Genomic DNA, 17,310 nt, shown 5'->3' with positions numbered 1-17,310 from the left:
AGCAGCCTGCAAGTGTTCCAGGTGCCGAGCAGCCTGTAGTCACATAACTAATCCGGCAAGACCTCAGCAGACGACTCGAAGTGTTCTGGGTGCCGAGCAGCCCGCAAGTGTTCCAGGTGCCGAGCAGCCTGTAGTCAGTCAGTTTGGGGGGGAGTTCAACGCCGAACTATGCCAACGCCGAATTATGCCGAACCATGCCAACGCCGAATTGTGCCGTAAGTCGCCGTGCTGCCGAGCCAACCGGCCGGCGTCGTTTCTCTCTTTTGGGGGGTTCTCCGAGCAGATGCCCTCCCGCCTCAAGAAGAGAGGCATCCTGCCACGGAGTCACTACGCCAAAGAATCAGTTGCCATGCTGCCACGCCATCAGAATTAATGTCATACCGCTTCAGGCCATGAATCCTATCGCCATGCCATACTTTAATAAAGCTTGCTGATTAACCTTACCCTCTGGTCTCTCATGATTGAAATGATGGTCTCGACCTAGTTTCAAGATGAAGACCAGACACGCTGCCTCACGCCACATGTAATCTAGAAACACAGCGACCTCAGCATCACGTGTAATGCTAGCATGACAACAAGTGCAGTAATCCCAGAGTGACGCGCTAATGCCGTCAGTGCAGTAGTGACGCACTTGCCTAGGTGACGGCGTTAATGTCGTCAGTACCGAGGCTATGACGTGACAGTACTTATAGCCACGCCGAGCGCACCACAGCCCTTGTTCCCTGCCCTCTAGCCGCTGCACTAAGCTGATCCAATTCCTTCTCTGGAAGCCGCGTTTCACCCCACCCACCTCCCCAGTCCACCACCAATGTATTGACTCCCGAAGAATCCCCTACGGGGGGGGGGTTCTCCGAGCAGATGCCCTCCCGCCTCAAGAAGAGAGGCATCCTGCCACGGAGTCACTACGCCAAAGAATCAGCGTAACCTACCGGCATTGATTGATTGATTGATTGACTGACTTTATTTGGTGAATGTCAACAAAACAGGGCACAAATACAGAAACAGACAATCACCGAGGATAAAAACACAATAAAGCCATAGGCTTATTTCCATTGCGGTCCTCATGAACATACAACATAAAAGAGACATACTGTACATGAGACACGGATGGGTATCACCGTCAACACTCAAATTAAGATTAGTAACATTATTACTAGTTTGAAGAGTAATAAAGGCACACTTGAATATTATACAATACATAAACATTTGTTGTTATATGTAAGGAATTTACCGACATAAAAACACATACAAACAAGAAGAAAAAAAAAAGGGGGGGGGGGGGGGGGTTGCGGGGGGTGGGGGAGGGAGGACTAGCTCGTCAACAAAACACAAGTGGCTATGCTGTCAATGCAGCTCCAGAAGGATGTATCTGAGGAAAAGGGGGCAAACAAACAATATAGCTAATCTACAGCCTAACCTACCGGCAAACAAACAATATAGCTCATCTACAGCCTAACCTACCGGCAAACAAACAATATAGCTCATCTACAGCGTAACCTACCGGCAAACAAACAATATAGCTAATCTACAGCCCAACCTACCGGCAAACAAACAATATAGCTAATCTACAGCCCAACCTACCGGCAAACAAACAATATAGCTAATCTACAGCCTAACCTACCGGCAAACAAACAATATAGCTCATCTACAGCCTAACCTACCGGCAAACAAACAATATAGCTCATCTACAGCCTAACCTACCAGCAAACAAACAATATAGCTAATCTACAGTCCAACCTACCAGCAAACAAACAATATAGCTAATCTACAGTCTAACCTACCAGCAAACAAACAATATAGCTAATCTACAGCCTAACCTAGCGGCAAACAAACAATATAGCTCATCTACCGTCTAACCTACCGGCAACCCTCAGCCTCGACCCTGACTTATAGAAAACAAGCTAAGAAAGAAAAGAAAACAAGAAAACAGGCAATGGCCTTAGCCTAACCTACCGGCACCCTTCAGCCTTGGCCAGGGTTGCGGAGTAACGGAATACAGTGTACATGTATTCAGAATACAGTATTTAAAAGCCAAATAAAAGTAACTGATGTAACTAAGTGACTGCTGTGGCCTGGGCCAAATGCCACCCAGGTCATGGCAGCCAGGGTCACCCTAAATGCACACAAGGAAAAACTCCCAAGAAAACCTGGTGATTCAAATACAACAGAGATGTGCCAGCCAGACAAAGCAAGAAAGCATCCTTCCACACAGGAAGCCAATCTGGTTACATAGAGAGAATAGACAGTGGCACACAATAAGGATAGATCACGCTACGCGCCTCACGCTGCATCACATCAACCCGTGCACGGAGCAGCCACTGCTCCTGCTCTTATCCAACCAGCATCAACATCATCAAAGTCAAAGAAGGCTGTCTGCTATCAGAGAGGAGCTGATAGATAAAACTCATCTCTTCATGTCCGACCTCTCCCCACTGAACCATATCCTCCTTTTTCTAGCACTTCTATCACATGAATATGATCAGACCAGGGGTTCCCAAACGTTTCAGACCAAGTACCACTATGTACCAAACCACATTTCCGAGGGACGACTTCCAATCACCTCCCCTTCCCCCCGCCCGAAATAAAATTTGCTGATTTAATAACAACATAAGCTACTGGTTCCACACACGCACACGCAAGCGCAACACAAACACACAGTCACACACAGTCTCACTCTCTCTCTCTCTCTCACACACTCTCTCACACACACACACACACACACACACACACACACACACACACACACACACACACACACACACACACACACACACACACACACACACACACACACACACACACACACCTCCCAACATTAGTCTGTGAAATAGAGGACCCAATTGAAGAAAAAAAAATCCCTGGTCAAAATGTAGCCTAACCTTGGAGTGTTATTTAGCCACCTTCCTGACAAGCTAGCATGACATGGTTGGTACCAATCGATGCCTTAGGTCTTCTAGTTTCATAATGATACTTTACTCTGGCTTTAGAACTGAGTCTTTGAAAGCAAATTTTCAAAATCTTGATATTGCGCGATTATCATGATATTTCCGAAAATTGGCCCAAGTCTACTCCTCAGCGTTAATAATGTGTATATGTAAACGGTTGTCTGTATAAAAAAGAAGGAGAAGAAAAATGGCAGTGCTCTGGTGGACCAGTTTGGCGAAAAATGAAAAACTAAAGAGGAGGGAGAAAAAACAACTACCGTACTCTGGTAGCCAACTTCAGCTATGCGACCGAAATACACCCGCTAGCTAGCTGCTGCTAGTTTCATGTAGGAACTAGCTAGCAGCTATGGGTGTAGTTCAGTCGAGAGAAAATAGTTCCCACATAAAACCACTCACAACAAGGTCTGTGGATTATCTTGAGTAACGGGGTCATGATTTCTGGAAAGAGACATTGCTATTGAGTTTTTCAAATGTATTTTTTTTGCGCTTTGACCACCACAAGCCGAGTGCCATCCAGTTCCATTGTATTGGAGAGAAGGCAGAAAACTCTACGTCTGATATCTCCAAAGCCCAGACTACTAACACCTAACAATCTAGATGGATAAATAGCACTACAGGTGAGAGGAAAAACATGTATTTTGGATTTTAGGGTGAGTTGTCCCTTTAAGGTGTTGTCCTTCACGCAGCTGACCCAGGTTCGAGTGCGACCTGCGGCCATTTGCTGCATGTCCTCCCCTCTCTCTCCCTGCTTTCCTGTTGCTGTCTAGCACATACTATCCTATCAATAAAGGCAAAAACAAATCTAAAAAAAGTGAATGACACCATGAAATTGAAGCTGAAGTAAAAACAGTCACTTTAAACCGAATAACGACAACGTTACACTTTTTTTTCTGACGCCTTCCCCCCATTTTCTCCCCAATTGTACTAGGCCAATTTCTCCCTGTTGCCCGGGTCACTGCTCCACCCTCTGCTGATCTGGGCAGAGCCGTAGACTAGCACCATGCTTCCTCCAAAACATGCGCAGTTGCCAGCCGCTTCTTTTCACCTGACAGCAGGGAGCTTCACCGGCAGGACGTACAGTAGCACATGGGAGGATATGACAACGTTACACTTGAATCCATATCAGATAATCAGTTGGAAAACTGCAGTGTTTCTCCTGAATGGTCTCCCATTTTAAGAGCATAGCACAAAACATATTTTGTTTTGACAGATCAAGATTATATTAATCAATCAACCAATCAATCAATCATTGTAGTTAATTACACAAACAATACTTAAAGGGGCATTTCGCCCATAACCCAGATGAATGTTACCATGTTGCTGTTATTTACAAATAGTCCCCCACAGAAGCAGTATCACCCACTGGGACCTGGCGCTGCGCAATATTTTCATCTAAATAATTTAATTGCGCTATTTAATCAACTTGGCTCAGCGTTCTCTGACTCACATCACTCAGAGGACCAAAATTAATTCATGTTCAAACACAACATCCCTCAAACCAGAGGACACAGTGAAACACTGTGTGCAGTTTTAGGACATTTTACATTTGGGAGTATTTTTGGAGTATTTGTAGGTGGAGTGCCCACACGCCGATATCAGCAGTCCGGAGGGTGTATAAACACCACAAGGCACTTGATGTCTTCTTTTTAGGCAGCGTATGATTCAATCACATTCTAAAAAGCTGCTAGCATTTGAGTGGACCCCTGTGAGTATTGTGCTGTAAGCTAGACTTTATTGGATGAATGGTTTACCAAATGACTGTGTGATGAAAGGTCTGCGGTGCTGCGCCAAACCAGCCTCAAATCGTCGTCCCCCTGCTGCCAAGCTTCATGGTAATTTATTTAAAAAGTTGAGGAGAGAACATTTTTGAAATTCTTTAAAGTCATGGAAGCAGGAGCATACTGAGCTTGAGGCTGTTTGATACCTCTGTGTTGTTATTTCAGTCGTCAGCTCTTCCACTAGATTCTAAATTTGTAGCTCCATAAACCGCAAACATAAACAAACATGCAGGCATATTCATAGTCAGTCTGGCAAGAATGCTCTCAAGCTAACACAAATATTTGTGGGTACGGTGGTGCAGTGGTAAGCGCTGTCGCCTCACAGCTCGAAGGTCCTGGGTTCGATTCCCACCTGGGACGCTGTGGGCACTGGAGTTGTGACCCCCCATATCTTCAGTGCCTACTGCCCAGGTGGGCTATCTCGTCGAAAGGGCCTTTCTGTGTGGAGTTTGCATGTTCTCCCCGTACCCCCAGGGGGTTCCTCCGTACATAACCCCCCACTAAAAACATGCAGAAGATCATCATCCGACCAGTGACGACAACATCTCAAGTTGGTCCAATGATGGTCCAAACAAGGTCCCCGGGCGCTGGAAAGAAATAGCGACCACTGCTCCTGGCCTGCCCCCTGGAGGAAAGGACAAGCCTGGATGGGTCAAAATGCAGAGGACATATTTCACCGGCCACCGTCAGCATGAGTGTGTGTAGTGGCCGCATGCATGTGTTGTAGTGTGTTCGTGTGACAATAAAGACGGGCTGCCGTCTGAATCGTGTTTTTATATGCTGGATCTATGTTTTATCTGAATCCTCAAGATGTTCCATTTTATGCTGCATTCATGTGCTCCTCGGATGGTCCTCTTTTCCGAGTGGGCAAGTCATTCTTCCGATGTTTGTGTGTTCATGTGCTTGTGTCGGAATGATTGGAATGTGTAAACCAAATCAGGATTAATGCTAATAGGTTACTTTTCTAACTAATCTAGGCCACTCTACATGGACAGCAACTAATGCTAATACCATATTACAAATGACATGTGAGCCATCAACAAAGCATCTACTTTTGTCCACCATGTTTCTGCCTCTATGGTTTCAGAGTTTACGAGTTGTTGTTCCGACTTGAGCGGCCGTTCACGTGAATTTTCCCTGTCGGAATCTCGTTTTTCCGATGACTCCGACAGTACATGAACGCAGCATTACTTACAGTATATCCTATTCTGCAGCTGCAGCAGGAATGACCTCATTTCGCCCTGTAGATCATTAAAGTTATCAGGTCATGTGCTGTATTTCTAGACACCCCCCCAAATATTCATTCTACAAAGCCTAACTTCACTGTGAATCAATCTACATTTCAGATCCTAACGCACGTCGTTCATAATCCCATGGTCCTACGGAATTAAATCTCTCCCTTATAGCAGCCGAGGTCGAGGACAGCTGCAAACTGCAAACCATATACCCTTGTGAGGATGTTCAGTCGCATAACAAGCTTGTCACCAAGAATGACTGAAGGAACAGCATGAACAATAACATATCAATATTATTACTGAAGGAACAGCATGAACAATAACATATCAATATTATTTGGGCATACTCATACTCTTTGAAACCGCAATCCCTTTCATTGTGTTCTCTTCTACTCTGAAGCAGCCGAACATCTGGAACAGCCAAGGTGTACGTGAACTTTAGAAAGATTAACTTAATAACTAGGCTGTTAAAACTATTGGATTTAAGTGTTTTGCAATGTTTTCAATTTGGGACATTCGCTGATTGGCGATTGGCGAACACATTGAGACATGCATGGGCAACAATCACTAAAACAGTTATATTATTATCCTGCTTCCTCGCTCTCCAGTCCAGGCTATATTATTATAGTTATATTATATTATATAGTTATATTATTATTATCCTGCTTCCTCACTCTCTGGCTATATTATCTGTCATTGGGAGTACACACTCTGTCATAGTAATTGCTATGACAGACAGGACGGCCTCTTTGCAGCTCTCCGTCCGACAGACAGTACGATTAATCAATCAAAAAGCTCATTACTCAGGCAGCTCAGCCCTTCAAGACGGACATAATAATCCATCACCGCTCCTCACATCCATGCGCTGATCCATCAAGTCAACGGGCTTGGTGCAGATAAGAGGGGGGAAAAGGCTGTAAAATGAAGCGATAGAGTGATCTGCTAGCCGATCCCCGAATGATTACAACTGTCATGTGGGAAGACAAGTTGATGAGCACTACATTAGCACATTAGCACATGCGCTACAGTAGGCCCGTCTGTTGAATTAACTCATTAACAAATCAGAGGGCAGATTAGTGGACTTCAGTGGCTCCAAGTGCTCTTTGGCAGGAGATTCAATATGTTGTGGGAGACCTCTCTGCCAATTCCATTCAGTCTAATGTTTAGTGAAGTGATAATAACTGATAAAAAAACAAAAAAAACAGAAAGGAGAAATGCAAATTACAAATTTGTGCAGGTGAGATTTAAAAAAACAAACAAGGGAAAACATTTGACCTCGAAACAAAGTAACCAAGAAGCAAGCAAACAAAACAACCTACAAATATATCAAGATAGCAAACAAAGCCGGTGTAGGTACCGGATGTGATCTACCTGCCAGATATTTTTGGGGTCCCGCGAAGCGACTACAGATGACAGAACGATTTCACGTATTGTGATTGGCTGTACATCGGCTTAACATGCCAAAAATGTCCGACAGTATCAGTAGCCTAGCCATAGAGACCATATGAACTTTGTTCGTTAGCTAAAGCTAAACAATGTAATTGAATGGCAAGCTAACTAGCCAACTAAAACCACCACAATATCACAAGTCACAACCATTTTGCACATCACTTTAGATGTGCCATAACATGGCACATCATCTCCAGAGTCTCCACCCTAGGAATTGAGCGCGCGTTATAAAGCTATCTAACATTATCAATGTGAGATCATCAGGTCGCTTGCTAATGCGGACAAATATCTAGCTAACGTTTGGCCGCTGCAGCCAATCATAATGCGTGAAGTCATGATGTCATCTGCAGTCGCACGACCCCGAACAGATCTGTCAGGCCGAACACATCCGGTACCTACACTGGATTAGGCAACAGCATCTAAATAAGAACTGAACACAACATGGTGGGAAGTAGTACTGTAAAGCAGCAGCACACAACCATCTGACTCCCATCAGTAGTTTGCTTGTGACCTGCACATCAATTCAAGGGACACTTTGCAGTCTTTGCGGAGTCTGACAGAAAGTTCTATCATTTTAAACCCTTGAACCTTTTTGCCATATGATGTCATGCTACTGTGTGTTGGGCTTGTGTTGCCACCCCATCTTTCTTTTTAATAGCCTACTGAGGCCTTTTATTCTGCCCTCTAAACCTTATGCGCTTTGTGTACTTTGAGGGCAAATTTATGGCTCGCCTCTGACGGAGCTGAGAGAGATAAAAACCGCTTTTCCTGACACTATTCCAATTTAGAATCCTATAAAATAGATAGAAATGAGAAAATGTATTGGCCTGTGTCAAATAAACATATTTGACAGTGAATAAGACAATATTGCAATGCGGAATACGGTAAGAACATCATTGAACTGATGTAGTATTCCAGCCTTGCAGTTTCCTCATTCTCGCTCATAAACACCCCCCCCCCCCCGGCCTACTGCTGACCATCTTGTCAGCAGTATCTGCCACAAAACGGATCCTCATGTCTTTAGGGATCGGTTTATAACAGCCTAAACAATAGCAACCACTGCGAAACAGCATCTTCAAGAGCAATGCCTACGCGCACAAGCAGGTGTATACAAGCCCGCGCACGCACACACACACACACACACACACACACACACACACACACTCTCTAATGGGAGAAAACTGATATAAAGTCTCATCGATCAGAACCGCTGTCCCCTGGGGATTACATCATCATCGCCCAGTAAACAGCCAATCAGAGCCTGGCTGAGGCTGCCCTCTTTGCGACCCCATCTCCTGTAAAAGTGAAGGCATTAAGAGTAAGGTGCACGCACGCAGAAAAACGCACGCGCACACTATTCCAGTCACATCACAAGGAGGCTTTGATATCACGTCATTAACATGAGTGTTTGTGTGGAGACATGTCCCACTGCAACACCAACTAAAAGTAACACTGGTGCAGGTTTGGAGGCGTCTATTGTGCTTTATGTAACGCATCCAAGCATCTTTCTCCTAACAGCTCATCTCTCACTTTCACTACACATGGATACATTGTTGAAAAAAGCTAAGTATACAGAGTGAAGGAGTGGTATTATACCGCATGTGTGTGTGTGTGTGCGCACACACACACACACGCGTGTGGTCATTGCCATGCATGTGCAGGATGAGGCAAATACTGTGTTTTGGTGGTAGCTACCAGTTTGTGTTGTATAATAGTATTCCCATGATGTCACAAGCATTTTGGTACCAATATGTAATTTGATTGTAATCACCTGTTAATTGATTCCAATCACCTGTTATTTTCCTACCAAGATAGCTGTGTGGTGATGTAACAGAATACTAGTATCACTACAGTAAGTAAGCGTTGGATTGTAAAACGAACTGTGATACGTAAGACCAGAAAATAATATCAGAAAAAAATAGACTACCTGAACTTCATCATTGAGTATTTGTAAAATAAAGAGGAACCTGTTGTTGTAGTAAAAGTTTAATGCTTTGTCAAGGGAGGACTTGTTTTTTGTACTGTACTCTTCATTTCTACCTCCCAAGCATTTGGAGTGTCTATGTCCCTGTGATTCCTCATACCCGATGTAGACATGAACAAAAGATCTGAGAGTGTGTGTCTAATACCTTAATGTAACCTCCAGTGGAGACCAGAAGAGAGTTGTCTGGGGAGAAGTGCAGATCGGTCACCCAGCCTCCGTGGAGCGAGTCCATGGCGTCCTTACTGTCCCGGGAGCAGATCTTCAGCAAAGAGCCGTCCTTGACACTCCAGAGCTGTGATGGACAGTCATACATCAGGTATTGACACACAACAGAGAGGCAGGGGTCAACAGGTAAAACACTTAACCTGCTTAGATACAAAGACTGCACATTTTTAGATTGATTCTAAGTAGGGCTGGCACGGATCACGGATAATCCGTGACCCGTACGGATCAGCCCCCACGGTTCGGCACACGGTTCGGAACGTCGTGGTCCGCGGACCCCCCCCCCCCCTCCCCTTTCGTTTCATTTAACGTTTAACGTTAGTGTATGAGAACGCCCAGCGCAGCCAGACACAGACAGGAATAATCATGGCAAGCACAAGTGAGCTTCCTCAACCCTTGTCGCCGCTGTAAAGTATCTCTGAAGGCTGTGGCTAGTGGCTCCTAAAGACAGCGTCACACAAACTTATTTCAACACCTCTGAAAAAGCACAGGAATGCGAGCAGCATGTTGCGCGCTGCACAATATAACGAGAGCCACAACACACACACGCGCACACGTTTCACAAACACATTATCACCGGACGGTGAAATGTTGCCTTAGGACACATAACAACAAAACAACACGTGGGGCCACTGAGTAGCTTAACGTAGCATCAACGTTATATTTCCAGACTGACCTGGTCTGGTCTGTAGGTCTGTACCCGTGTCATGTGACTGGTGCAAGCAACAGCCACGAAGTTAGGCATAGCAGTGCCACCTAAAACAGGAAGTTTTGCCTGCCTTCAGAGTAAAAGCATACATTGTGTCACTTATGAGAATTTTTTTTTTTTTGAGCTGTGCAGGGCAACAAATGGTTAGAGAATTATAATAGTATTAAAAAAATCTAATCGAAAATCTAATTTTGAGAGAAAAAATCTGATCTATATATTTTTTTGCTGATCCGAAAAATCCGTGATCCGTGGCTCAAAATCCGTCACGCGATCCGATCCGTGGGTTTTCTGATCCGTGCCAGCCCTAATTCTAAGGGTCAAATTTGTATTATTATTTTATTATTACTATTATTATTTTGCCTGCCATGATGTTCTTCTCCCTGTTGGAATTTACACAATTTTGCTGTCTGTGTTTTAAATAGATGATAAAATAGTAAGAATAAATAATTGTCAATGCTAATATTCCCTACAAGTACCGTAAATTCCGGACTATAAGCCGCACCGGTGTATAAGCCGCACCTGCAAAGTTGACTATTTTTTTCTTATATAAGCCGCACCGGACTATAAGCCGCGGGTGTTTTAATTTTTTTTTTTTTTTTTTTTTTTGTGTTTTAATGTTTAATTACCATATGTAAGGGTTCATGCACAGAGGGGATTGTCGGGAAAGAGATGGCTGTTTGAGGAAGCTCCCATTTATTAACATTTCAACAAAACAACATAACACAACACCACCTGTGTTGTTTTTTACAGTGCACACAGTGTCATACAGTGTCATGAAAAGAGGGCAAGAGAGGAAATTAAAACTTATTATAGTTATATAGGATTTATAGTTAGAAAGAGTGCTAAAAAAAGAGAGATTTTTTTTTTTTTTTTTTTGAAAAAATCCATAGATAAGCCGCACCGTTATATAAGCCGCAGGGGCCAAAAAAGGCCAAAAAACGGGAAAAAAGGTGCGGCTTATAGTCCGGAATTTACGGTACTTGGGTGGCATGTGCTCATCTGTGTACATGACCAAATTCTTCTTGAAGGTGGTGAAAGTGTGTAAAACATTCTTATATAAGTCTAACAGAAACTAGAGATAATGCAGATATGCTGACTATCTATGTGAGAAATTACCTGAAAAGCAATTAAAACAATATCATGAAATGGCGGTTTGGGCTCCTATGATCATCACTACCGTAATTTCCGCACTATAAGCCACACCGGAGTATAAGCCGCAGCAGCAAAATTGCCTGTTTGTTACATATATAAGCCGCACCGGACTATAAGCCGCAGGTGTTTTAATGTTTTTTTTTTTTTTTTTTTTAATTGTGTTTTAATGTTAATTACCATATGTAAGGGTTCATGCACAGAGGGGATTGTCGGGAAAGAGATGGCTGTTTGAGGAAGCTCCCATTTATTAACATTTCAACAAAACAACATAACACAACACCACCTGTGTTTTTTTTTACAGTGCACACAGTGTCCGCGGTGTGGTGAAAAGAGGGCAAGAGAGGAAATTAAAACAGAAGTGGATTTATAGTTAGAAAGAGTGCTAAAGAAGAGAGAATTCCGTTTTTTATTTTTTTATTTTTTCGAAAAAATCCATAGATAAGCCGCACCGTTATATAAGCCGCAGGGCCAAAAAACGGGGAAAAAGCCGCGGCTTATAGTCCGAAATTTACGGTAGTTGAAAATGGTAAATGAAAGACTATATCACATGCAACTGCCGTGTACAATAGGCTTGAAAGAGTTCTTGATGACGGTGTAAGAAAGCTACAAAAACAAACCGTCCAATGCAGCAAAACATGTCTGTTGAAGCTGTTACGCAACTGTGCACCATGCCATGTACATTTGACAATGACACATCACACGTAAAGCTATATTTAACACTTGGCATGCTTCACACAGAATGACTCACATTTGTTTCCATAGAAACAAGGGGTGAGATGAAGTGTGCTTTATGTAATTGGATCTGATGGATTCTACCATTTCTGGATAATGGAGCAGTTCAGCTCAGAGGCCACCAGAGGGCATTAACCCCTTGTTGACCACTGGGGGCATTGCCGTCTGTCGCCGCTGGCCGATGATGACTTCTGCCCGCAGTTCCATTATGAGGCCATTATCTCAATTGGAGCTCCCATTTGAAACTTCTCCATCTCTTCCTTTGCGCCTCCCTCCTTCCTCTGTGCACTGTAGCAACCATGCTGTATTAGTAAGCACTTTATCTAAATGAGTGGTGACATGTGATTATGGGCTGATTTCTGGAATAAATGTTGACTACTGTGTGTGTGTGTGTGTGTGCGCGCGTGCATGCGTGTGTTTTAATGGTGCACAACAAATTACATGATTGAAGAGATTATCCCCATTACTTCTTATACTGCCTCTGGTAACATAATGCAATTTAGTGGATGCTTTTATCTAAAGTGCCTTACAGTAGCATGAGGCTCAGTGGGAAACGAACCTCTAACCCTGGCAGTGCTAGCTAGTGCCAGGCTCTGCCCACTGAGCCACACAGGACCACTAGTCTTTCTTCACCTCTCATTTGCAGAATTTGCACTTTCTTCCCACCCCCATCTTCCCTTTTCTAGCCTATCTCCCCCACTTCCCCAACAACTTTCACTTTCCAAACTCAGTCTAATAACGGTCTACTCCCCACTCTCTCTGCTTCACCCTCTTGCATTTAGGCATTGTGCTGACGCTCTTATCCAGGACAATTGACTGAGAACAGAAAACAGTGAACAGTCTGAAAAGTGCTCCTCTACAACTAGAGAGAAAATGCTTCTCCACCTGCTCTTTGATCCCTATCCTCCTCTATACACACCTGGATCTCCACCTGCTCTTTGATCCCCATCCTCCTCTATACACACCTGGATCTCCACCTGCTCTTTGATCCCTATCCTCCTCTATACACACCTGGATCTCCACCTGCTCTTTGATCCCCATCCTCCTCTATACACACCTGGATCTCCCCATGCTCTTTGATCCCTATCCTCCTCTATACACACCTGGATCTCCACCTGCTCTTTGATCCCTATCCTCCTCTATACACACCTGGATTTCCACCTGCTCTTTGATCCCCATCCTCCTCTATACACACCTGGATCTCCCCATGCTCTTTGATCCCTATCCTCCTCTATACACACCTGGATCTCCACCTGCTCTTTGATCCCCATCCTCCTCTATACACACCTGGATCTCCACCTGCTCTTTGATCCCTATCCTCCTCTATACACACCCGGATCTCCACCTGCTCTTTGATCCCTATCCTCCTCTATACACACCTGGATTTCCACCTGCTCTTTGATCCCTATCCTCCTCTATACACACCTGGATTTCCACCTGCTCTTTGATCCCTATCCTCCTCTATACACACCTGGATTTCCACCTGCTCTTTGATCCCTATCCTCCTCTATACACACCTGGATTTCCACCTGCTCTTTGATCCCTATCCTCCTCTATACACACCTGGATCTCCACCTGCTCTTTGATCCCCATCCTCCTCTATACACACCTGGATCTCCACCTGCTCTTTGATCCCTATCCTCCTCTATACACACCTGGATTTCCACCTGCTCTTTGATCCCTATCCTCCTCTATACACACCTGGATTTCCACCTGCTCTTTGATCCCTATCCTCCTCTATACACACCTGGATCTCCCCATGCTCTTTGATCCCTATCCTCCTCTATACACACCTGGATCTCCACCTGCTCTTTGATCCCTATCCTCCTCTATACACACATGGATTTCCACCTGCTCTTTGATCCCAATCCTCCTCTATACACACCCGGATCTCCACCTGCTCTTTGATCCCTATCCTCCTCTATACACACCTGGATTTCCACCTGCTCTTTGATCCCTATCCTCCTCTATACACACCTGGATTTCCACCTGCTCTTTGATCCCTATCCTCCTCTATACACACCTGGATCTCCACCTGCTCTTTGATCCCCATCCTCCTCTATACACACCTGGATCTCCACCTGCTCTTTGATCCCTATCCTCCTCTATACACACCTGGATTTCCACCTGCTCTTTGATCCCTATCCTCCTCTATACACACCTGGATTTCCACCTGCTCTTTGATCCCTATCCTCCTCTATACACACCTGGATCTCCCCATGCTCTTTGATCCCTATCCTCCTCTATACACACCTGGATCTCCACCTGCTCTTTGATCCCTATCCTCCTCTATACACACATGGATTTCCACCTGCTCTTTGATCCCCATCCTCCTCTACACACACCTGGATCTCCACCTGCTCTTTGATCCCTATCCTCCTCTATACACACCTGGATCTCCACCTGCTCTTTGATCCCTATCCTCCTCTATACACACCTGGATCTCCACCTGCTCTTTGATCCCTATCCTCCTCTATACACACCTGGATTTCCACCTGCTCTTTGATCCCTATCCTCCTCTATACACACCCGGATCTCCCCGTTGTCATCTCCGGTGGCGAGGCGTCGGCTGTCCCAAGAGAATCGGCAGCTTCGGACGCAGTCCTGGTGTCCGCTGAGCGTGTGCACGCACTGCCAGGACTCACAGCTCCACACCTGAGGGAACAAAGCAGAGACGTGATGGGCAACATGCAAAAACATTCACCAGCAGAAAATAGTCAAACAGGCCGAAGAATAGGAATTGTGTGTCAGTTTTGAGCCATAAGAAAACTGCAGACCTCCAACAAGGCCAACAGCCCAGTCTGCTAAGATAAGCAAATTTCATGAGTCCGATCAGATCCGCCCCAAAATTGAATGGGTCCTTCCTTGGCCCATGCTACACCCTTCCACAAAGTTTCATGGAAATCAGTCTAGTAGTTTCTCCATAATTCCGCTAACAAGCAGACAAACGGCAGTGAAAACATAACCTTCTTGGCAGAGGTAAACTCCTGACAGAGATAGAAATAGGACACATATCAGGCATGTGTTGATCTGCTTCATAAACACTGCAACAGAATTGAAGTGAGTGTGTACTCCCTACTCAGTCAGACCAGAGCTGCCCATATCTATGCTAACTATTTCTGTAAACACAGCCTGGTGTGCTGCAGCTCCCCTCGGACAGGGTGTGGAATAGAGATGGAATGTAATTATGCAATCAACAGAGCCATGTACATCAGGGAATAATACAACAACTATAATAATAATAAGACAATGTACATCAGGGAATAATATAACAACTATAATAATAATAATGACGATTGGTTTCTCTTGCTCAAACCACTGATCACTGGTCGAGGGGTCATATGAGGACAAGCGATCCTGCCGGGCGGATGCCCTGCCAATGTTGTTACAGCGCTGCTTCAGAATAATGCAGCTGTTAATGAGTGCTCTCTCTCTCTCTGTTGCTTTATGCCTCCTCATCTCTCCTCCTATTTCCCTATCTCTCTCTTTCCCTCTCTCCGTTTCTTCCTTACCCTTGTCGCATCCTGTGCTGCAGAGAAAATAACACAGCTCATAATTAGAGACTTCATTTGGCAGTCGACGAAGTATGTCTGGCACAAAGTCCCATTCATTTGAAGGTCGAGAGAGAGAGAGAGAGAGAGAGAGAGAGAGAGAGAGAGAGAGAGAGAGAATAGAGGGAGGAGGGAAACAACAAGCAGAACAGAACGTCCTCGCCCTTTTTATGGTGTTCGACAAAGACTTGCGCCTCAGGTTTTCGTCCTCCAGATAGATGGAGACACTTCACGCTGTGTGTGTGTGTGTGTGTGTGTGTGTGTGTGTGTTTTTTGAGGTACCACTCTTTGAGATAGCACCACCTATATACTCTGGTCTAGAGAGCAAAGACGATGCGACTGATGGCGACCGGCTGTTAAAGTACCCCCCACTCCACCCCACCCTTACACACACAGCTCAATTATCATCTTTGCCAAATCCATAAAACAAACATTCTCTCTCTACCATCTGTTGACCGAAGCCAGTTTGGCCATCGACCCAATGGCTGTTTTGTACAGCCGGCTAAGTGTTGACCAAATCCACATTCCCATGTGAAACTCAATGGTGGATGTGGCTCCAGATCAACTGCTTCAACCGATGCCGGAGAGACCGGCTTCACATTGGATCAAACGTTGGACACTCAGGAATGCCAGCTGCCACCCGGGGATGAATATTGGACTGAGAAGTATGACTCAAACACTGAAGCCACAATAGTTTTTATGATCCATGAGAATGAATGAGACCAAGGGAGAGCCACATTCAAGACAGCTTACAATGAATGTGAGTCTCTTTCTAGCAGAGAAAGTATATTTTTTTCTTTTGTGAAATGCTGAATATTTGAAAGCTACCGGCATCTTCTAACAAGGTATAAAATAAATAGCCTGGAGGGCCCGCGGGCGGGCAGGCAGGCGGGCAGGCAGGCAGGTGGGCAGGCAGAGGGCCGGCCAGCCAGCAGGTCCACTGGCTGCAGACAGACTTGACCATGGAGGTGGGTGTACGAGGACAGATTGACCTACTGCCCCACTGCAAGCCCTGAAGCTACATCACCACGCCTGGAACCATCTGCTCCACACAAATCACCAAGCTCCCTCACCTACCTGCTGGAGACAGTTCACCTCAGATATGGCCCACAGCAATGATGCCGCTGGTCCGAATGCTGCGGCCATTCTTGCGTACGTGCTACTCGGGAAGCAATAGACCCTTTTCACGGGGGCCATTTTGTGTCGAAAAGGCAGAATAAACACAGGTGCAAGCAAAACACTAATGAGGGTTTCCAAATTCCAATCCCCCCATGAGAAGGGTCCATCATGAAGCGGGTTTGAGGGGGATACACTAATGTTGAACAGGTCATGTGTTATTGCTCACTGCCCAAACTGATACGTCTCGTGCCATACGAGTGGCTGTCTGGATGTCACCTTAGCAGTCCTGTCAGCAGATGTGGTGGCGAAGAGGCATCCGTCTGCTGAGATGTGACAGGCCAGAATGGCTCCCTGGTGAGCCTCTATATCCTGCAGCTTCTCTCCACTCTCTGTGTCCCACAGCTGACAAGGAAAGAGAGACAGAGAGAGTGAGA

The 17,310-nt window shown here is 45.1% G+C and overlaps 1 protein-coding gene across 1 annotated transcript in view; it reads right to left on the bottom strand.

The window, feature by feature from the left end:
* The window catches only part of apaf1 (apoptotic peptidase activating factor 1), a 129,868-nt gene that overhangs the window by 52,434 nt on the left and 60,124 nt on the right, over positions 1-17,310 (bottom strand). Inside the window, exons 24-26 of the mRNA XM_083632314.1 lie at positions 17,153-17,278; positions 14,736-14,861; positions 9,537-9,683 (exon numbers count right to left, since the gene is read on the bottom strand). Coding sequence (XP_083488440.1) covers positions 9,537-9,683; positions 14,736-14,861; positions 17,153-17,278 — 399 coding nt within the window. The remainder of the gene's footprint in view (positions 1-9,536; positions 9,684-14,735; positions 14,862-17,152; positions 17,279-17,310) is intronic.

This window comes from Poromitra crassiceps, assembly GCF_964638095.1.
Source record: "Poromitra crassiceps genome assembly, chromosome: 2".
Taxonomy (NCBI): domain Eukaryota; kingdom Metazoa; phylum Chordata; class Actinopteri; order Beryciformes; family Melamphaidae; genus Poromitra; species Poromitra crassiceps.
Note: the sequence above shows the minus strand (reverse complement) of the source record. Positions and strands in the feature narration are given on the sequence as shown.